Source organism: Chiloscyllium plagiosum, chromosome 33 (assembly GCF_004010195.1).
Source record: "Chiloscyllium plagiosum isolate BGI_BamShark_2017 chromosome 33, ASM401019v2, whole genome shotgun sequence".
Classification (NCBI taxonomy): domain Eukaryota; kingdom Metazoa; phylum Chordata; class Chondrichthyes; order Orectolobiformes; family Hemiscylliidae; genus Chiloscyllium; species Chiloscyllium plagiosum.
In genome coordinates, this window is record NC_057742.1 from 5,662,783 (window position 1) to 5,681,170 (window position 18,388).

General features: G+C 42.5%; 1 protein-coding gene across 1 annotated transcript in view; it reads right to left on the reverse strand.

Moving 5' to 3' along the window:
- LOC122539627 (SRC kinase signaling inhibitor 1-like) overlaps positions 1-18,388 on the reverse strand; it is a 523,191-nt gene that overhangs the window by 396,336 nt on the left and 108,467 nt on the right. The window contains exon 2 of the mRNA XM_043674625.1: positions 7,625-7,732. Within this exon, the coding sequence (XP_043530560.1) occupies positions 7,625-7,732 (108 nt within the window). The remainder of the gene's footprint in view (positions 1-7,624; positions 7,733-18,388) is intronic.

Genomic DNA, 18,388 nt, shown 5'->3' on the forward strand with positions numbered 1-18,388 from the left:
TATTGAGTATAACAGATAGCAGGTCATGTTAAAATTGTACAAGACATTGGTTCGGCCGTATTTAGAATACTGTGTACAGTTCTGGTCGCCACATTACCAAAAGGATGTGGACGCTTTGGAGAGGGTGCAGAGAAGGTTTATGAGGATGTTGCCTGGTATGGAAGGTGCTAGCTATGAAGAGAGGTTGAGTAGGTTAGGATTGTTTTCATTAGAAAAAAGGAGATTGAGGGGGCACCTGATTGAGGTCTACAAAACCATGAAGGGTATAGACAGGGTGGATGAAGACAAGCTTTTTCCCAGGGTGAGGGATTCAATAACAAGAAGTCATGCATTCAAGGTGAAAGGTGAAAAGTTTAAGGGGGATACACATGGAAAGTACTTTACACCGAAGGTGGTAGGTGTCTGGAACGCGTTGCCAGCAGAGGTAGTAGAGGCAGGCACGGTAGATGCATTTAAGGTGCATCTGGACAGATGCATGAGTAGGTGGGGAGCAGAGGGATACAGGTACTTAGGAATTGGACGATAAGATTTAGACAGTGGATTTGGATCGGCTCAGGCTTGGAGGGCTGAAGGGCCTGTTCCTGGGCTGTAGATTTTCTTTGTTCTTTGCACTTCAGGCTGAGAGATCAGTCATTTCATATGAAGGTAAAGGGAAATCTCTCCACTTTGAGGAATATAAATCTTTGGAATTCTCTACCATAGAGAGCTATGGATCCTCAGTCATTGAGTATATTGAAGACTGACATTGATAAATGTTTTGGGTATTTAGGGAATTAAGGGGGATAAAAGGGAAACTGGAATAGATGGTGAGGATCAGACGAGGCCTTGAGTGGACGTGAGCAGCTGTACGGCCAAATCCTGCTCTAATTTCCAAGTTCTTAATTCTTGTTACATTGCCTACTTTGGTTCTGCATAAACCTGTTGTTTGTTATCCTTTTGCAAAGTCCCTTGGGATGTTTATCCACATTATTAATTAAAATTGTTGTTGTAATCATTGATTAATTTTAATTTAACTTTATTTTTGCAATGCGCAGAAGTAAAAATCTTTTTCAAGCCTGAGATTGAATTTGGCTTCAGGGAAAGGGCTTATTAAAACACTCTAAAGAGCATGCTGAGGTTAATCCGAGGGAACGGCTTCCCTGTGCATTACAAACCCCTGAATGCTGCGTAAGGTTCAAGAAGCCAGCTTGAAATATTTCTCTCCTCTCTCTTTCATCTGTAACGAAGTGTGACATTTCCAACTGAGACAAACTCAAAAACAGTTGGTTTATGCTTACATTTTACAAATGAGTTTTTTATGGAATAAGAATGAATTGTTCAATGCTTTCATTGTACAAACACTGCGCCGGAATTTCGCAGAGCTCCTGTCAAGGATGGCACGTTTCCCTCTCACTCTTTCCAGGAAATGTGAGAACGGCACGACAAAGGGGACAGAGCACTGATAAACAATGTGATCAATCATCTCCCTCATCCATTTGCTCCCTGATGCTCAGACTCGGCCCTCGCAGTTCATTACAGGCCATGTTGGACTCTGGACATGAGCTGGGAGTGACCACCCTTGATATCAAGACAATATTTCATCAAACAGGCCACCAAGAAGCAGTAGTAAAATCAAGAATCATGGGGAGAAAAACCACTGGGGTGGAATCAAATCTGGCATAAGTGAAGATGGCTCTTGCTGTTGGAGACCAATCGTCACAGCCTCAGGCCATTAGTGCCGGAGTTCCTCAGATGTATGTCCTAGGGATAACCGTCTTCAGCAGTTTCATTAATGGCATTCCCTCTAATGTTGGTCAATACATGTAGCAATTCCTGGACAATATCCAGGCTTCAGCTGATTGGTAGTAAGTAACAGTCATGCCAAAAATGTGCTGGAGTAATAACCATTTCCTATCGGAAAGATGTTGTGAAACTTGCAAGGGTTCAGAAAAGATTTACAAGGATGGTGTCAGGGTTGGAGGATTTGAGCTACAGGGAAAGGCTGAATAGGCTGGGGCTGTTTTCCCTGGAGCGTCGGAGGCTGCGGGTGCTCTTATAGAGATTTATAAAATCATGAGGGGCATGGATAGGATAAACAGACAAAGTCTTTTCCCTGGGGTGGGGAGTCCAGAACTAGCAGGCATAGGTTTAGGATGCAAGGGGAAAGATATAAAAGGAACCTAAAGGAGAGGGAGATATGTGCATGGAATGAGCTGCCAGAGGATGTGTGGAAGCTGGTACAATTGCAAATTTAAAAGGCATCTGGACGGATATATGAATAGGAAGGGTTTGGAGGGATATGGGCCGGATGCTGACAGGTGGGACTAGATTGGGTTGGGATATCCGGTCGGCATGGACAGGTTGGACCGAAGGGTCTGTTCCTATGCTGTGCATCTCTATGACTTTATGACTCTAAGAGGGATTGGCATTCAACAAGGTAACCAGGATCAGGTCCCACACAAACAACGTTCTAGTCAATAGCATTCACCAGAAGCTGAACTGGACCAACCACATCAATAATGTGTCTACAAGAGCTGATCAGAGGCTTTGAATTCTAGCCTGGATTTTATGGCAATTTGCAATTCATAATGTATTTCTTCTAAATTACAAATTGATGGACAATTTACACATCAGTAACAATAAGTATATTAAAATTGCATTCTATTTGGCTACAAAGTCTTAGTGAAAATATAATTGGTAATCATTCCAATTAGAGTACATGGGTCATGCATGGCCAATGAGCTCTTTAACAGCGTTCTGGGTCTGTTTTCAATAGTGTGCAGTTCAGAACATTATTCCCCAGAAATAAATTTCTTGGGAAGAGAATGGCATTGGAACTTTGCGATGAGTGTTTACAAATTCACAAAAACATAGCAAAGGCAATTTTAGACTATTTAGTGGGGCTTAGATTTCAAAGTAGACGGCATGGTTTTCCATGGTTTTGCCTTTACATTGGGAATGTGCAAGAGGGCAGATTTGGAAGTGCACAGAGAGATAAGAGGTGTTGGAGGTAACAAGAACGGGGAAGAGCAAAGTCACAGACAGAGTTGAAAACAATGATGAGAATTTTGAAACGAGATACTGCAGGGCTAGGAGTCCCTCCAGGTCAGTGAGAACAGGGGAGGACGGGTGAACAGAACTTGCAGTGAGTTAGCACATCAGCATTGAGTGAAATCAAATTCACCGAGGATGGGAGATAAGAAATTGGTCGGGAAATCAGTGGAACAGCCAGATCGAGAGATAACAAAAAATACAAGTATAACACCATACTATATTGCTCTGAAGACTTGACATTTCAAACTTCTCTAGGTACCTAATTGTGCTCATTTCTCTGTACACCAATGGCTAACTTCAGGTTCAACACCCCTTTCCTCATTTTAAGAAAAATTGAGTTGAATATTATCTTCTTTTACATTCCTTTTGTACAAATCATGAGTATAATGTGTGCTGCAAGAACAAGGTCAGTGTTGTCAGCCACTTCCATAACTATTTAAACCAAACTTGCATGATTCACAACCTTTCAAGTCCACAAAGTAATCAGGCAACTCAACAACAAACCAAGGAGCATTCATAACATACTCATGGAGAATTCCTCCCGCCTCTCTGCCCACACTGTGCAGGTACATCGACAAGTCAAGAAAGGAGACTAGGGAAAATTGTTGTCCCTTGTTGTTCCTCATCTACCGCACACAACAGTGAATGTACACACCCACACAGACACATATAGGCACACACTCACATTCACAACCATTGGCACAAGTGTGTACACATGCCTTAATGTGCACACCTCATCGCTACAAGAGGAGGTGAAGCTCAAATGCATTGAAATTGGAGTTCTGTAGATGCTGCAATACAATGGATGTGCTGACCAAACTGAATCATGAACCATATCGCTTGGGTCAAATGAGAATTCAGTGTTGGTTAGAGAGTAAGTACATCACCCATTGTTACAGTTATTGATAACTAGGGAAGAGACATTGTGTGGGGTTAGCACCAATCCATGGTTGAACTCGAATCTCCAGCAGCGACTGATTTATCTCCAAGATACAGCAACAAACAATTCAGAAGAACATTCACTGCAGCCCGAAAAATTATTGTTGTTTTCATTGTCTTTGAGCACTTCTGTTCACCAGCTGGAAATATGGAAGATGGAAAAAAAACTTGGCTGCTTGACTGCAGAGGGGGTGGTTGCTGAAGGTTCTTATAATGAAACTTCCAAGCATGTATCCAATCAAAGTTGGCATCTCTAACCCTTGTGCAATGCCTGAGGTTGTACTGCCAAGAGTGGCTCACAATAAGAGCCTGAGGAATTAGTTCACAGCAAAGGACAGCCTTTCTGAGGACATACCGCTCATCTATCTTATTCCTTCCAAAGAACAACATGGGAGCTCCACCTGTCTGTACAATCTCTTTGTGTAATGCTTTGAAAATTGCTTCCCTGACTCCAGAAGGTAACCAAGAATTGAGTTACAAAAAAGCACTCTCAGTGAGAGTGGTTCTTGCTATAAACACAGTCCAGACAATGACAAGCCCAGACAGACAGCAGCTCAAACCTCAGGCCTGCCATTCTCTGTCCGACATTCAAGCAGGTGAAACAACTGGATGGGTATATGAATAGGAAGGGTTTATAGAGATATGGGCCAGATGCTGCAAATGGGACTAGATTAATTTCGGATATCTGATTTGGCATGGACAAGTTGGACCGAAGGGTTTGTTTCCATGCTGCACATCTCAATAACTCACTGGCAGATCCAGCTCTCAAACTCCAAGCTCTACCACCGAGTCTGTTCAATTGCGGTTCACAGTTGGCAGGTCCTTGGCTTCTCAGTAGTGCAGCGTTTGTTTTTGTTATTATTATTAACTTGTTTTCTAATCAACCTCTTCAAAGATGTTATTTCCCACCTCTGGAGCAGGTGGGACTTGAACCCAGACCACTCGGGGTTGGGACACCACCACTGTGCATTCACCTGGATGTGTCTCACCTGTAACCTTTCATAGTTACGGAGCTGGGAGTGAGAGCATGTCACTGGGCTGTAATTGAGAGGTCCAGATTAATTCTTTAAAATAGGGGATCTCATGGTAGCACCACTGCCCCGGGGCCAGAAGGTTGAGGTTGACATCCTACCTCAGGGTCTGACGGTCATGGACATTTGTAATAATACATGAAGAAAGGCAGATGTTAAAAATTGGTGCAGCACAAACCTTTCACTGCAACGTTAGCATCTGGACCAGATTTGTTATCATTATGTTAATTGACAATGTGCAGCCAATTTTTTTGTTTGCACTATAATGTTTTGCCTTAAAGGAACTGTTGTGAAGCAAAATTACAGTCCAAAGAAACCCAAGCATATAAATAGGAAGCAGGAATCATGTACAGTGCTTCGCCTGAGGCCCACTGATGATGTTACCTAGTAGGGTGATGAAATGTCTGGAAATGAACCTCCCAACTCAGCGAGCAAACCTACATCCAGAACCTCAACCTGAGCTACAAATGTTCTCAAAGCTTGCAAAGTTACAGTCTGTTCCCCTGAACCAAGAGACTTGGGTTCAAGGCCCACCTGCTCCAGAGGTGTGTAGTTATGTCTCTGAACAGACTGATTAGAAAAATACATGAAAAAATGTGATTCCCACTAATGATGAGTGTACTATAGTTTGTCCATGTATATCTCCTCATTCGAGGCCCTCTTGTAATGCAGTGATAGTGTCCCTACCAGTGGACTAGGAGCACAGAGTTCAAGTCCCACCTGCCCCGGAAGTATGTAATAACACCATTGAACAGGTTGATTAGAAAAACATAGTGAACTTCTTTTTAAAAATGCTTTGCCTTATTGTGCAGTGATAGTGTCCATACCCCTGGCCTGGGAGGCTCAGGTTCAAGTCCCACCTGCTCTAGAGGCATGTAATATCATCTGAAAGCAGGTTGCTTTAGAGAAATAGGTTAAATTAAAAATAATTTTTTGTCTTACGTGCCCCCTTGAGGTGCAGTGATAGTGACTCTACCCCTGGAGCAGTAAGCCTGGGCTCACATCCCACCTGTTCCAGAGGGATGTAATAACGTCTTTGAACAGGTTGATTAGAAACATCAGATAAAGAAAGAAATCTTAATGTCTTGTGTTCTTTAGAATAGCTTAAGGCTCTCGACAATATGCTGTTGGATCCAGTTATTGTTAGGCATATAACAGAGCTCAGAAAGAAACAGAAAAGGCTTGTCATTATACAGTAACTGTCATAAGCATCAGACATTTCAGAGGGTTTTACAGCAATGGAGTACTTTTAAAGCATGGTCACTGGTTTCGCATGGAACACAATTTATGCACATACAGAATATTCCCTTGCCTTATTGTGGTGCATGCAGGAAAATTACAACATTGTGATAAAGACCAAGTAATCTACTGTTGTGATGTTAATTTACTGATACATAGAAGCATAGAAAATAGGAGCTGGAGTAGGCCATTCAGCCCATTCAAGCCTGCTCCCCCATTGAATATGATCATGGTTGATCATCCAATTCAGTTCCCTGTTCCCGCTTCTGCCCTTTGATCCCTTAAGAACTATATCTACATCTTTCTTGAAAATATTCAATGTTTTGGTCTCAACGATTTCCTGTGGCAGAGATAAGTATTGGCTGGATACCAATTTTGTGATCTTCGACATCTGTCTAAGATGACAGACCGGACCTTGGGTTCACTACCTCATCTGAAAGACAGCCCCACTGAGAGTTTGCTGTTTGCTGCTCTGGAGCACTGGTCTTGATCTTAGTGTATCATTTTGGGAAGGGGACTTGAACCCACAACCTTCTGACTCAGAGCCAGGAGCACTAGCAGCTTGAGCTACACCTGACAGCTAAACAAGGCAGGACACGAATGCTGCTGTTAGGTGAGAATACAGTTCTAGTCACAAGCTCTGACTGCATTTGCACACTGGGGAGACTGTATTTCAGCTCGGTTCCCAGATACTGGGCCAGCAGTCACAGCACTAACTTTTTTAATGAGAGTCTACTCAGCATGTGCATTGCTTAATGAGGGGGAAAAAATATTGAATTATCTGAGTCATTTTTGAGCCTCATTAATTTTAGCCTCATGTCCTCCAGTTCTGTCCAAATTAAATAACCAGCTAACGTCTGTATTACCCAGAGCTTTTAGCACTTCAACAATCCCGCCCCTGTTTAATCTTTTTTTGGTAAGGAATGAAAAATACTCTAACTCCGTCTTTGTAACTTAGAAAATCCCTGAATCCCTGTAAACCTGTAAGGATGTCTGAAGTGACTCAGATGCAGCTTTGCTAACAAGCCATGCAAGATCAGAATACCAGACCCAAACTGTAGTTATACCTCTAACCCCGTTCTTATTGACACATCAATAATAGTTTCACACTAAAGGAAACTCCAAAGAGCTTTCTATTTCCACCATGCTAATGCACACACATTTCATGTTTCCAGTTCCTACAAGATCACAGTTTTGAGAGAGAACAGAGAATCAAGTTCTGTATGCCTTGCATAATAAGAGGAACATTGGTCAAGGAATATTGCACCTCTTTCCTCATAGAACAAAGTTACCGTTTTTAATTCTGTGCTTTATTTCCACGAACAATTGTCGACCTTGAATTGTTCGATTCACCAACTCATCCTCCGGTTGTAAGCACTCACCTCTGTTCCATGTACTCCAGCCAGGTAAGTGGGCGAGGGGGTCACACACTCCTTCGCAGTTTCCAATAGCAATGCTGCTCTGTGGCTCAGCAGGCAGGAGGCACGTTTCTATGGGGTAAGGCAGACAGTGACAGTTTGTGCCAGCAATTTGGGTGGTGCCAGCAGGCTGCTTGGCCAATGAATACAAGGACACCCCACCGGTGATGGTGCATTACTGGAGTCTTACCCCAAGTGAGAAAGCCCTGTAATGAATGAGTGGAGTGATCGAGGGAGATGGTGATTGGGTGGAACTGGGGATTCTTTCACATGAGTGACCTAACCTTTGTAACACAGCATCAGTGGTGTAATGTCCTACTTATTCTGCTGGTCATTGTACCAACATGCCATGGGACCATCATAAACAATGAAAATTAACTACTGTTTTGTCACATTCCTAGGCTGTAAAATTCGCACCAGCCTCCATCAGATTAAGGTTCCTCATTCAATAGTCTAACTATAAACAAGATTAACCATTCAGATTTGACTTTAGCTTTAGTTGTCTCTCACTATAGAGGAACATTCTTTTAAGAAAAACAGAGATACAATATGAAAACTTGGCATCATTCATATTAGAATACTCTTTCTTTCTGCCTAATTCTATCACGGAGACTTTATTTAATGAGTGAATTCTGACAGCGTTACTTAGCTTGCAGACAGTACTTCATGAATGGAATGAGGAAGTTGCACTAACTGGTCGCATTGAAATTGCAGAGCCCTCTTACTTGGAGTTGTTCAGTTGCTTCATATTCAGGTACAACAGCAACAGAAGCTATCCTGATTGGGCAGCGGCCTACACTGTGTTTCCCCCTTGTAGGCTCCCTCTCCCACAGGAACACAAAACAAGCCAATGTTAGTTAGCATGTTAACAGGAGATATTGGAAGATTGGTTTGAGTGTGTGCTACATCCCCCAAATTAATGCTTCACTCAACTCCTGTACATCTGATCTGCGCTGTTCATGAACCAACAGTACATGCTAATTAAGAATGGTTGAGTAACAGGATCAAACAGAGCCAGCATGATCTATGAAAGGAAGATCATGGCTGACAAATCTACGGAATTTTTTGAGAAGGTAGCTAGTAGAATTGATAAGGAGGAGCCAATGGATGTGGTTTACTTGAACTGCAAGAAGATTTCTCAGCAGGTCCTACATAAGAGACTAACATATAAAATGGAAGTGTATGGGATTGGGGGTAATGTACAGATATGGATAGTGAACTGGCTGGCAGACAGGAAACGAAGAGTGGGATTTTTTTTTTAAGTGGCTGCCAGTGACAATTAGGGAACCACAGGGATCAGTGCTTAGACCCCAGCTCTTCAAAATAATAGACAAGGGCACTAAATGTAACCTCTCCAAGTTTGAAGATGACACAAAGCTGGGTCAGAGGGTGAGCTATGAGGAGGATGCAGAGAAGCTTCAGTGTGAATTGGACAGACTGAGTGAGTTGCCAAATGCATGGCAGATGAAGTATAATGTGTAGAAATGTGAGGTTATCCAGTTTGGTAGCAAAAACAGGAAGCCAAATTATTATCTGAATGATGATAGGTTGAGAAGGGGGAGGTACAATAAGACCGAGGTATCCTTGTATCCCAGATACAGAGTAAGCATGCAGCTGCAGCAAGTGATGAAAAAAGCACATGGTATGTTGGCCTTCTTAGCAAGAAGATTAGAAAGCAGGAGCAAGGATGTCTTGCTGCAATAATACAGGGTCTTGGTGAGACCACACCTGGTGTACTGTGTGCAGTTTTGGTTTCCTTACCTGAGGAAGGGTGTTCTGGTGATGGAGGGGGTACAACAAAGTTTTATCAGAATGATTCCTGTAATGGCAGGATTGAGGTACAATGAGAGATTGGATCAATTAGGACTGTATTCACTGGGGTTTAGAAGAATGAGGGGGATTGCATAGACACCTACCAGACAGGATAAATGCAGGAAGGATGTTCCCAATGAACAGGGAGAGCAGAATTAGGGGTCACAGTCTAACAATACAGCGTAGGTCATTTAAATCTGAGATAAAGTGAAATTTCTTCACTAGGGAGTGGTGAACCGGTGGAATTCTCTGACACAGGAAGTGGTTTTCATGTTAAATGTTTTCAAGAAGGACTTAGATATAATTATTAAGGTAAAAGGGGGAGAATGGGAACAAGGTACTGAGTTGGATGATCAGCCATAAGACATAGGAGCAGAAGTTAGGCCATTCAGCCCATCAAGTCTGCTCTGCCATTCAATCATGGCTGATTGGTTTTTCAACCCTATTTTCCCACCTTCTCCCTGTAACTTTTGGTCCCCTTGGCAATCAAGAACTTAGTATCATATTGAATAGTGGAGCAGGCTAAAAGGGCTGCACAGCCTACTCTGTTCTTATTTCCTTTGTTTTTATGTTTCTAAAATATAAAATGGCCCCCTTGGTGGGCAAGTGATTTACTGTGGAACTAATCAGGTCTATCTCAGCTTTGAATCTCAGTGCGGGATTAGCTGTGTTGGCAATAGTTAGTCTCAAATGGATTGGTCCAAGGAAAAGAGGTTGTGGTTGGGTAAAAATTCAACCAAAGCTCCACCTCTTGGGGACTTGCCATGAACCATTGCTGGAACTGATAGTCAGTGATGACAGAATCTGACCGAATTTCATGATTCAAAAGGCCGGTCAACACTCAATGTCTAGACTCACGCATGACAAGTGACAGTTTGGGAGAGATATAGGGGCAAGTTCCTGGGACAAGCATAAAACAAAAAACATGATTGCCAAAATAAAACTAGGTACAAGATGGAGAAAACATGCAAGGGGGTCCTTTGTATTAATTTTGATGCTTTATTTGAAGTTATATCGTAACATAGACCTACAATTCAATTTAAATCCAGGCAAATATATTTGAGATTTGCAACTTGAATAGGAGACACATTAGCTTACTTAATAATAGAAGAGCCTGTGATGATAGGGCGAGTATATTAGCATTGATAGAGAATCAGCTAACTAATAGAAGATGGGGTAAAGATAGACCATGAATTACAGAGAAAATTCTGAAGGAGAGAATTAATCTCCATTTAAGGAGGCAAGGTTTGATTATAGATAGTCAGCACAGCTTTGTCAGAGGGAGGTCATGCCTAATAAATCTGCTTGAACTTTTCGAAGTGGTGACTAAGTGTGCAGATGATGGTAGTGCAGTTGGTGTAGCTTGTATGGATTGTAACAAAGCTTTTGATGAGGTCCTACATGGGAAGCTGATAAAGAAGGTAAAAGCACATGGGATCCAAGTTAACCTGGCAAGTTAGATCCAAAATTGGCTTCATGACAGGACACAGAGTATGGTGATAGAAGGTTGTTTGTATCAGATGGACTACAGTATGGCAAAATGCAAGGTTATACACCTTGGCAGGAAGAATAGCAGAGATGAACATTATTTAAATGGAGAAAGACTGTAGAAAACTACAGGGCAGAGGGATTTGGAAGTCATTGTCCATGAATTATAAAAGCTCGCATTCAAGGTCAGCGACTAATTGGAAAGGCAAATGGAATGTTGGCCTGTACTTCATAAGGAATGGGATTTAAAAGAGGTTTTGCTAAAACTATTCAAGGTACTCGTCAGAACACAGCTAGAATACTGTAAACAGTTTTGGGCACCTTATCAAAGGACAGGTATATTGGCATTGGAAGCAGTCCAGAGAAGGTTCACTTGGCTTCTACGAGGTGTGGAGGGATTGTATTATGAGGAGAGGTTGAGCAGGTTAAGCCTGTACTCACTGGAACATAAAAGGATGAGAGATGATTTTATTCATACATACAAGATTCTTCGAGGACTTGACATGCTAGATGTGGAAATGTTATTTCGCTTTGTGGGAAGAGTCTAGGACCAGAAGTCATAATATCCAAATAAGGGGTCACACATTTATTACAGAGAAGAGAAAGAATTTCTTTTGTTAGAAGGTTATGAATTTGTGGAATTCTTTATCACAGAGGGCTGTTGAGGCTGCCTTACTAAGTATATTCAAGGCTGAGACAGTAAGATTTTTTAAATGTCATTGTGGAGGGTTGTTTTTCAGACCGGAGGTCTGTGACCAATGGTGTGTCACAAGGATCGGTGCTGGGTCCACTGCTTTTCGCCCTCTTTATAAATGATTTGGATATGAACATAGGAGGTACAGTTAATAAGTTTGCAGATGACAGGTAAATTGGAGGTGTAGTGGACAGTGAAGAAGGTTACCTCAGAGTACAACAGGATCTTGATCAGATTCGGCCAATAGGCAGATGGAGTTTAATTTAGATAAATGTGAGGTGCTACATTTTGGAATGGCAAATCAGAGCATGACTTATACACTTAATGGTAAGGTCCTGGGGAGTGCAGGTTCATAGCTCCTTGAAAGTGGAATTGCAGATAGTTGGATAGTGAAGAAGGCGTTCCAGAATGCTTTCCTTTATTGGTCAGCATATTGAATACAGGAGTTGGGAGGTCATGTTGCAGCTGTACAGGGCATTGGTTAGGCCACTGTTGGAATACTGTGTGCAATTCTGGTCTCTCTCTCCGAGAGGAAGGATGTTGTGAAACTTGAAAGGGTTCAGATTAAATTCCCTACAGTGTGGAAACAGACCCTTCAGCCTAACCAGTCCACACCGACCCTCCAAAGAGTAACCCACCCAGACCCATTTCCCTGCGACTAATGCACCGAACACTATGAGCAATTTAATATGGCCAATTCACCTAACGCACATCTTTGGACTGTGGGAGGAAACCCACGCAGACACGGGGAGAACATGTAAACTCTATACAGACAGTCATCCGAGGCTGGAATTGAACCTGGGACCCCAGTGCTGTAAGACAGCAGTGCTGACCACTGAGCCACGGTGCCACCCAAAGGATGTTGCCAGAGTTGGAGGGTTTGAGCTATAAGGAGAGGCTGAACAGGCTGGGGCTGTTTTCACTGGAGCGTTGGAGGCCAAGGAGTGACCTTATAGAGGTTTATAAAAATCATGATGAGCATGGATAGGGTGAATATACAATGGTCTTTTCCCTGGGGTGGTGGAGTCCAGAATTAGAGGGCATAGGTTTACGGTGAGAGGGGAAAAACTTAAAATGGACTTAAGGGGCAACCTTTTCATGTAGAGTGTGGTGCATGTATGGAATGAGGAAGTGGTGGAGGCTGGTACAATTACAACATTTAAATAGGCATCTGGATGGATATACGAATAGGAAGGATTTAGAGTGATATGGGCAAGTGCTGGCAAATGGGACTAGATTAGGTTATGATATCTGGTCAGTATGAACGAGTTGGACCAAAGAGTCTGTTTCCGTGCTGTACATCTCCATGACTCCATAACTTTATGAGTAAGGACGTCAAGAGATAAGGGGAAAGAGGCAGGAAAGTGGACCTAAGGACTATCAAATCTGGCTTGATCACATTGAATGGCAGAGCAGACTCGATGGGCTGAATGGCCTACATCCACTCCAACATCTTATGACCAATGATCTCATGGTAATAAAGAAGGAAAAGCATCATCATATCCAGGTTATTCAAAAAATTATGCTTTGGTCAAAAATTATGGGTTGGTTGTTGGGATGACAATTGGGATAGAGAGAAATGACAATGAACCAACTGAATCATATATTAATAGATTCAGCTCAGTTGGAAAGACCAACAATGTGCTTAAAGAGGTGGCAAGATCTAGCTGCATTATTCTGTACATTTGTGTGAGGGATGCATCCAGCAGCCCTGTTACAAAGCCTGGATTGCTAATGGAAATCAGTAAAGTTACTGATCAGAAATCTGATTGTTGACTAGTCCTGGGCCCCAAATCATAACATTGGACTGAAACACTTCAGTGGAATTGGTCGAGGAGCTTTTGCATGGAAGATGTTTACTGGCCTCATGGTGGCAACTTGAACTCAAAGCGTTAGTTCAGTTTCTCTCTCTGCAGATGCTGCCAGACCCGTCAAGTCGCCCCCAGCACTTTCTGTTTCCATTTCGGTTTTTCAGTCTCTTCAGTCTTTTTATTTTATTGACTAATTGAGGTCAGCAAATGGTATTTGAGCTAAGGGCTGTTGACGCCACTCAAACATATTTTGCAGTAAGTAAGGGGCAAAGGTGTCACAGACTAAACAAACACCCTTTCAATCTTTTGAATAAATGCTTGCAAATATTGCCTGTGTTTTTATAACTCTTCTACATGCTTAAAGCAGAGAGCTTGTTCAGGGAGAAGCCAACGGATGTATTAATGATTAGCATAGGGCGTGTTGCTCAGAGGCAGAAAGACAAATGTTGCGATGTGTGTGTGTGTTTCCTGGCCCAGTTCTGACTCTTCTATCCAAGGGTGCTCTAATAGGTCATTGATCTGAGAAGTTAACTTTGCTTCTCTCCAATCAATTGCCCGTCTCACTCCAGCATGCTCTCATTTTATTTCAGATTTCCACCATCCTCGATATCATTAAATTGGAACGGGCACAGAAAAGGTTTACAAAGATGTTGCTGGGACTGGAGGGTTTGAGTTATGAGGAGAGGCTGGATAGACGGAGACCTCTTTCCCTGGAGTGTAGGAAGCTGAGGGGTGGCCTGATAGAGGTTTATAAATATATGACAGGTATAGACAAGGTGACTAGCAAAGGGTTTTTCCCTAGGGTGGGAGGAGTTCAAAACTAGAGGGCATATTTTTAAGGTGAGAGTGGAAAGGTTTAAAAGGGACCTGAGGGGCAACTTTATCACACAGTTGTGATTCATTTGTGGAATGAACTGCCCGGGAAGTGGTAGATGGAGAAACAGTTACAACATTTAAAAGATATTCAGACAGATACATGAATAGGAAAGGTTCAGAAGGATATGGGCCAAATGTGGGCAAATGGGACTAGTTTAGTTTGGGAAACCATTACAGTTGCTAGAATCTATCAGAATTAATAATTAATCTCCAGGATACAACTGTGAGTAAACTGAGGAGAAAAGTCACTGGGTGTTATGAACAAAACTGTATGTTCCTTCCTTTCCTTTCAGCGTTGTTGTTTATTAGTTACATAATGTTGGAAGTGGGACATTTAGCTGTTTGTTGGCTGGTTGACAACATAGAATCTTCCAAATGGGTAAGAAAAAGTGTTCAATTTACAATTGACCTGAGAGGCAACATCATCCTTGTGATGGGTGTGTTACGTGACCAATGGCAGGAGAGTTGAGGGGGGTGGATATTGATGGTATAGGATCGCATAATGAAACTTGGAGGAATATCATTGAATCATAGAATCCCCATAGTGTGGAAGCAGGCCATTTGGCCCATCAGGTCCACACTAACCTTCCAAACAGCATCTCACCCAAACCCACACCCCCATCCTATCCCTGTAACCCTGCATTTCCCAAGGCTAACCCACCTAGCGTATACTTCCCTGGACATTATGGACAATTTAGCATGGTCAATCCACCTAACCTGCACATCTTTGGACTGTGTCCAAACAGAATGAGCAGGATTGGTTTTATCTGCTTTAGAGATGCAAACCATGATGGATTCCAGTCAGAAAGAAATAGTCCACAAGACCATGGAGTTATCAGAGGAGCGTGTGCCATTCCCTAACGATGGAAAGCCGACAACACCCACTGAACAGCACTTCTTCATTTCTCCATTTGCAGAGTTGTCCAGCTATTGTCACAGCCAAGGCCTATTCTATTTCTTGATGTTGGAATGTGAATATTTATGGATTTCTTCTTCTTCTTAAACCATTCCCCAGAATGTCTTCCAGTCTGAAATTGTGGGATTTCAGGTGACTCTACTGCTCTACCTGAGTCATCTTGGTCAACTGCAGATGTGGCCAATGGACAATGATCTTGAAATCCAGGCTAATCCTCATCCATTGAAACCACAGAATCTGACACTAATTGTACCACCTTCACTACTGCCCCTTACTGAGACCAGTGACACAAAGAATTGAATCTGGATCCTTCCTCTTTGGGGAGCTCATTACCACACAATACAGCATCTAACCACTAGGGGGAGCAGGGATCACAACAGAAAGACCTTTTAGTCTTTAGGTTATGGATTTGAGAGTTTATGGATTTGACAATTTGATTAAATCTGTGGACAGATACAGAGAGATTATTTCCTCTGATGAGGGTTAGGGTTAGAATAAGCAACAGTAAGCAATCATTAACTAAAAACTGGCTGTTCAACAGTGATGTCAGGAAACACCTCTTCACTCAAAGGTTAGCTACACTGGGAGCCCGCCCCTGCAAAACGTTGTAGAGGATGGGATTCAGTTGTCAAAACTGTGTTTGATAATGTTTAATAATGCAAGGCTCTTTAGACAGATAGAATACCAGGGATGGTGAGTGTCTGGAACAGGCTACCATCACTACAATCTGGCAGCGAGTACAATTTCATTATCGAAGAAACATTTAAATAGGTACATGATGGGATAGGTAGGGAGGGATATGGACCAAGTGCAGGCAAATGGGACTAATTTAAATTGTGAAAACTGGGCGGCATGGCCAAGTTGGGCCGTAGGGCCTGTTTTCATGCTGAAGACCTCTATGACTCTCTGATTCTAACTGAGGAGGGGAATGTACAGGTTAACCATGAGCTCACTGAATGGTAGTTCCAGACTCAAGGATCTGAATGGGCTGATCCTACCACAGCCTGATGGTTGTCAACATAATGGAAAAAACCTTTTCTCATTCTCTGTAAAATTGGTATCTTTGAGCTTATATACAGAAACAGGTCAAATTTACAACAATCCTTCAAAATCACAGACTTTGGTTTAAGATCTGGCAGCTTACTAATGTATCCTGTATGTCTCTGGCTATTAATCGAAGTGGCAACAAACAGTTTTACAAAAATGTGATAAATAATGAAGTGGTTTAAGAATGAAAGGGAAGCCAATTTATCTTCTGTATTTCATTCAGGATCAATTACAAGGGAAGGTGGTGAAGAGAGGGAGTGGGGTAACTATTCCTTCCCAATCAAATGGGGCATTGGTTCTGATTGAATATAAATAGGTCGTTTGGTGAACATGCAGTGAGTAACTTCAATGTTATTTTCGGGAGTAGGTCCAAATCAGACTTAATGTGCTGTCATTCCCGTTTTCACCTTGTCTGTACTTCCACGGCCCAGATTGTTGCATTTCTTTATCCTTCCCTATGTGGCCAGCAGCTCACCACATTTAGCATTTTATGAACAGTTAGGAACATACATTTATTCATTTCTCAAGCAGCTAGTAAGTACAAACATCAACAGGAAACGCCTCTGTAAGTACAATTACCAACTCCTCTAATTGTCCCAAACCAATCTAGAACAGAGCAAACAAGTTTATTAAATAACTGTCACTTTCAATAATTTTTCAGTTCAAATAGCTGGCAGCTATTTAGTGTCCGTACAACACAAACGTTGCTGGGAATGCTGAGGACTCATTCTACCACACATTTCCAATTTACCCCAGTGAAATCCGCAAGGCACAGACACTCGTGAGTCGAAAAGCACCAGCTCAAGAAGAAGCATTTTTCTGTAAAATCTGGACATTCCTTCACCTCAAGTTCTCCAAATGTATATGACCTGCACTTTGGTGAGGCTTAGAGTCCAGATCTTACAGCAACTCGTACAGTGATGACCACAGCTCTGTCTGTTGTACCTGGAGCCTCATAATATTGTCTTCTCCCTGTTCCACATGCCCAACTCAGGGAGAAGTGTCATTTAAGGGTCTTAGAAAATCCATATATCAAGGATAGCTTTGGAGAAGATTTATTCCCCGTTAGTTCAATGGCACACAGTTTGTGCAGAGTCCAGGCTGACTCCACATTTAAAGTGCAAAGAGAGGACAATTGTTAGTGAGGCTGCCATGGCTTGGAGGTTTATTCCCATCTCCAGCACAAACATAGCTGCATCAAGTCTCCACTGTACAGAAGCCATACATAAACCAGGCCCAAGGGGCTCCCGTCAACATACACACAAACACAAATATAAATTAACAACCCCAACTCAATACAAATAAGAGGCTACCAGCATTACACAGCAGAATGACATTGAGCTCTTCAAAAGCAAAGCATAGACTAGAGAAGAGCTAGCAACATACAGCATGAAAACCTTCCGAAGTATCCTTGCTAACCAGGCTCCCATGGGGAACCTTGTCGAATGCCTTACTGAAGTCCATATACATCATATCTACTGCTCCGCCCTCATCAATCTTCTTTGTTACTTCTTCAAAACACTCAATCTAATTTGTGAGACACAATTTCCCACGCACAAAGCCATGCTGACTATCCTATCCCTAATCAGTCCTTGCCTTTTCAAATACATGTATGTCCTGTTGCTCAGGATCCCCTCCAACAACTTGCCCACCACTGAGGTCAGGCTCACCGGTCTATAGTTCCCTGGCTTGTCCTTACCGCCCTTCTTAAACAGTGGCACCACATTAGCCAACCTCCAGTCTTCCAGCACCTCACCTGTGATTATCGATGATACAAATATCTCAGCAAGAGGACCAGCAATCACTTCCCTAGCTTCCCACAGAGTTCTAGGGTACACCTAATCAGGTCCTTGGGAATTATCCACTTTTTCACGTTTCACCTTCCCCTGCAACCGCAAGAAGTACAAAACTTGCGCCCACACCTCCCCCCTCAACTCCCTCCAAGGCCCCAATGGATCCTTCCATATCCGTCGCAAATTCACCTGCACCTCCACACACATCATTTACTGTATCCGCTGCACCCGATGTGGTCTCCTCTACATTGGGGAGACAGGCCGCCTACTTGCAGAACGTTTCAGGGAACA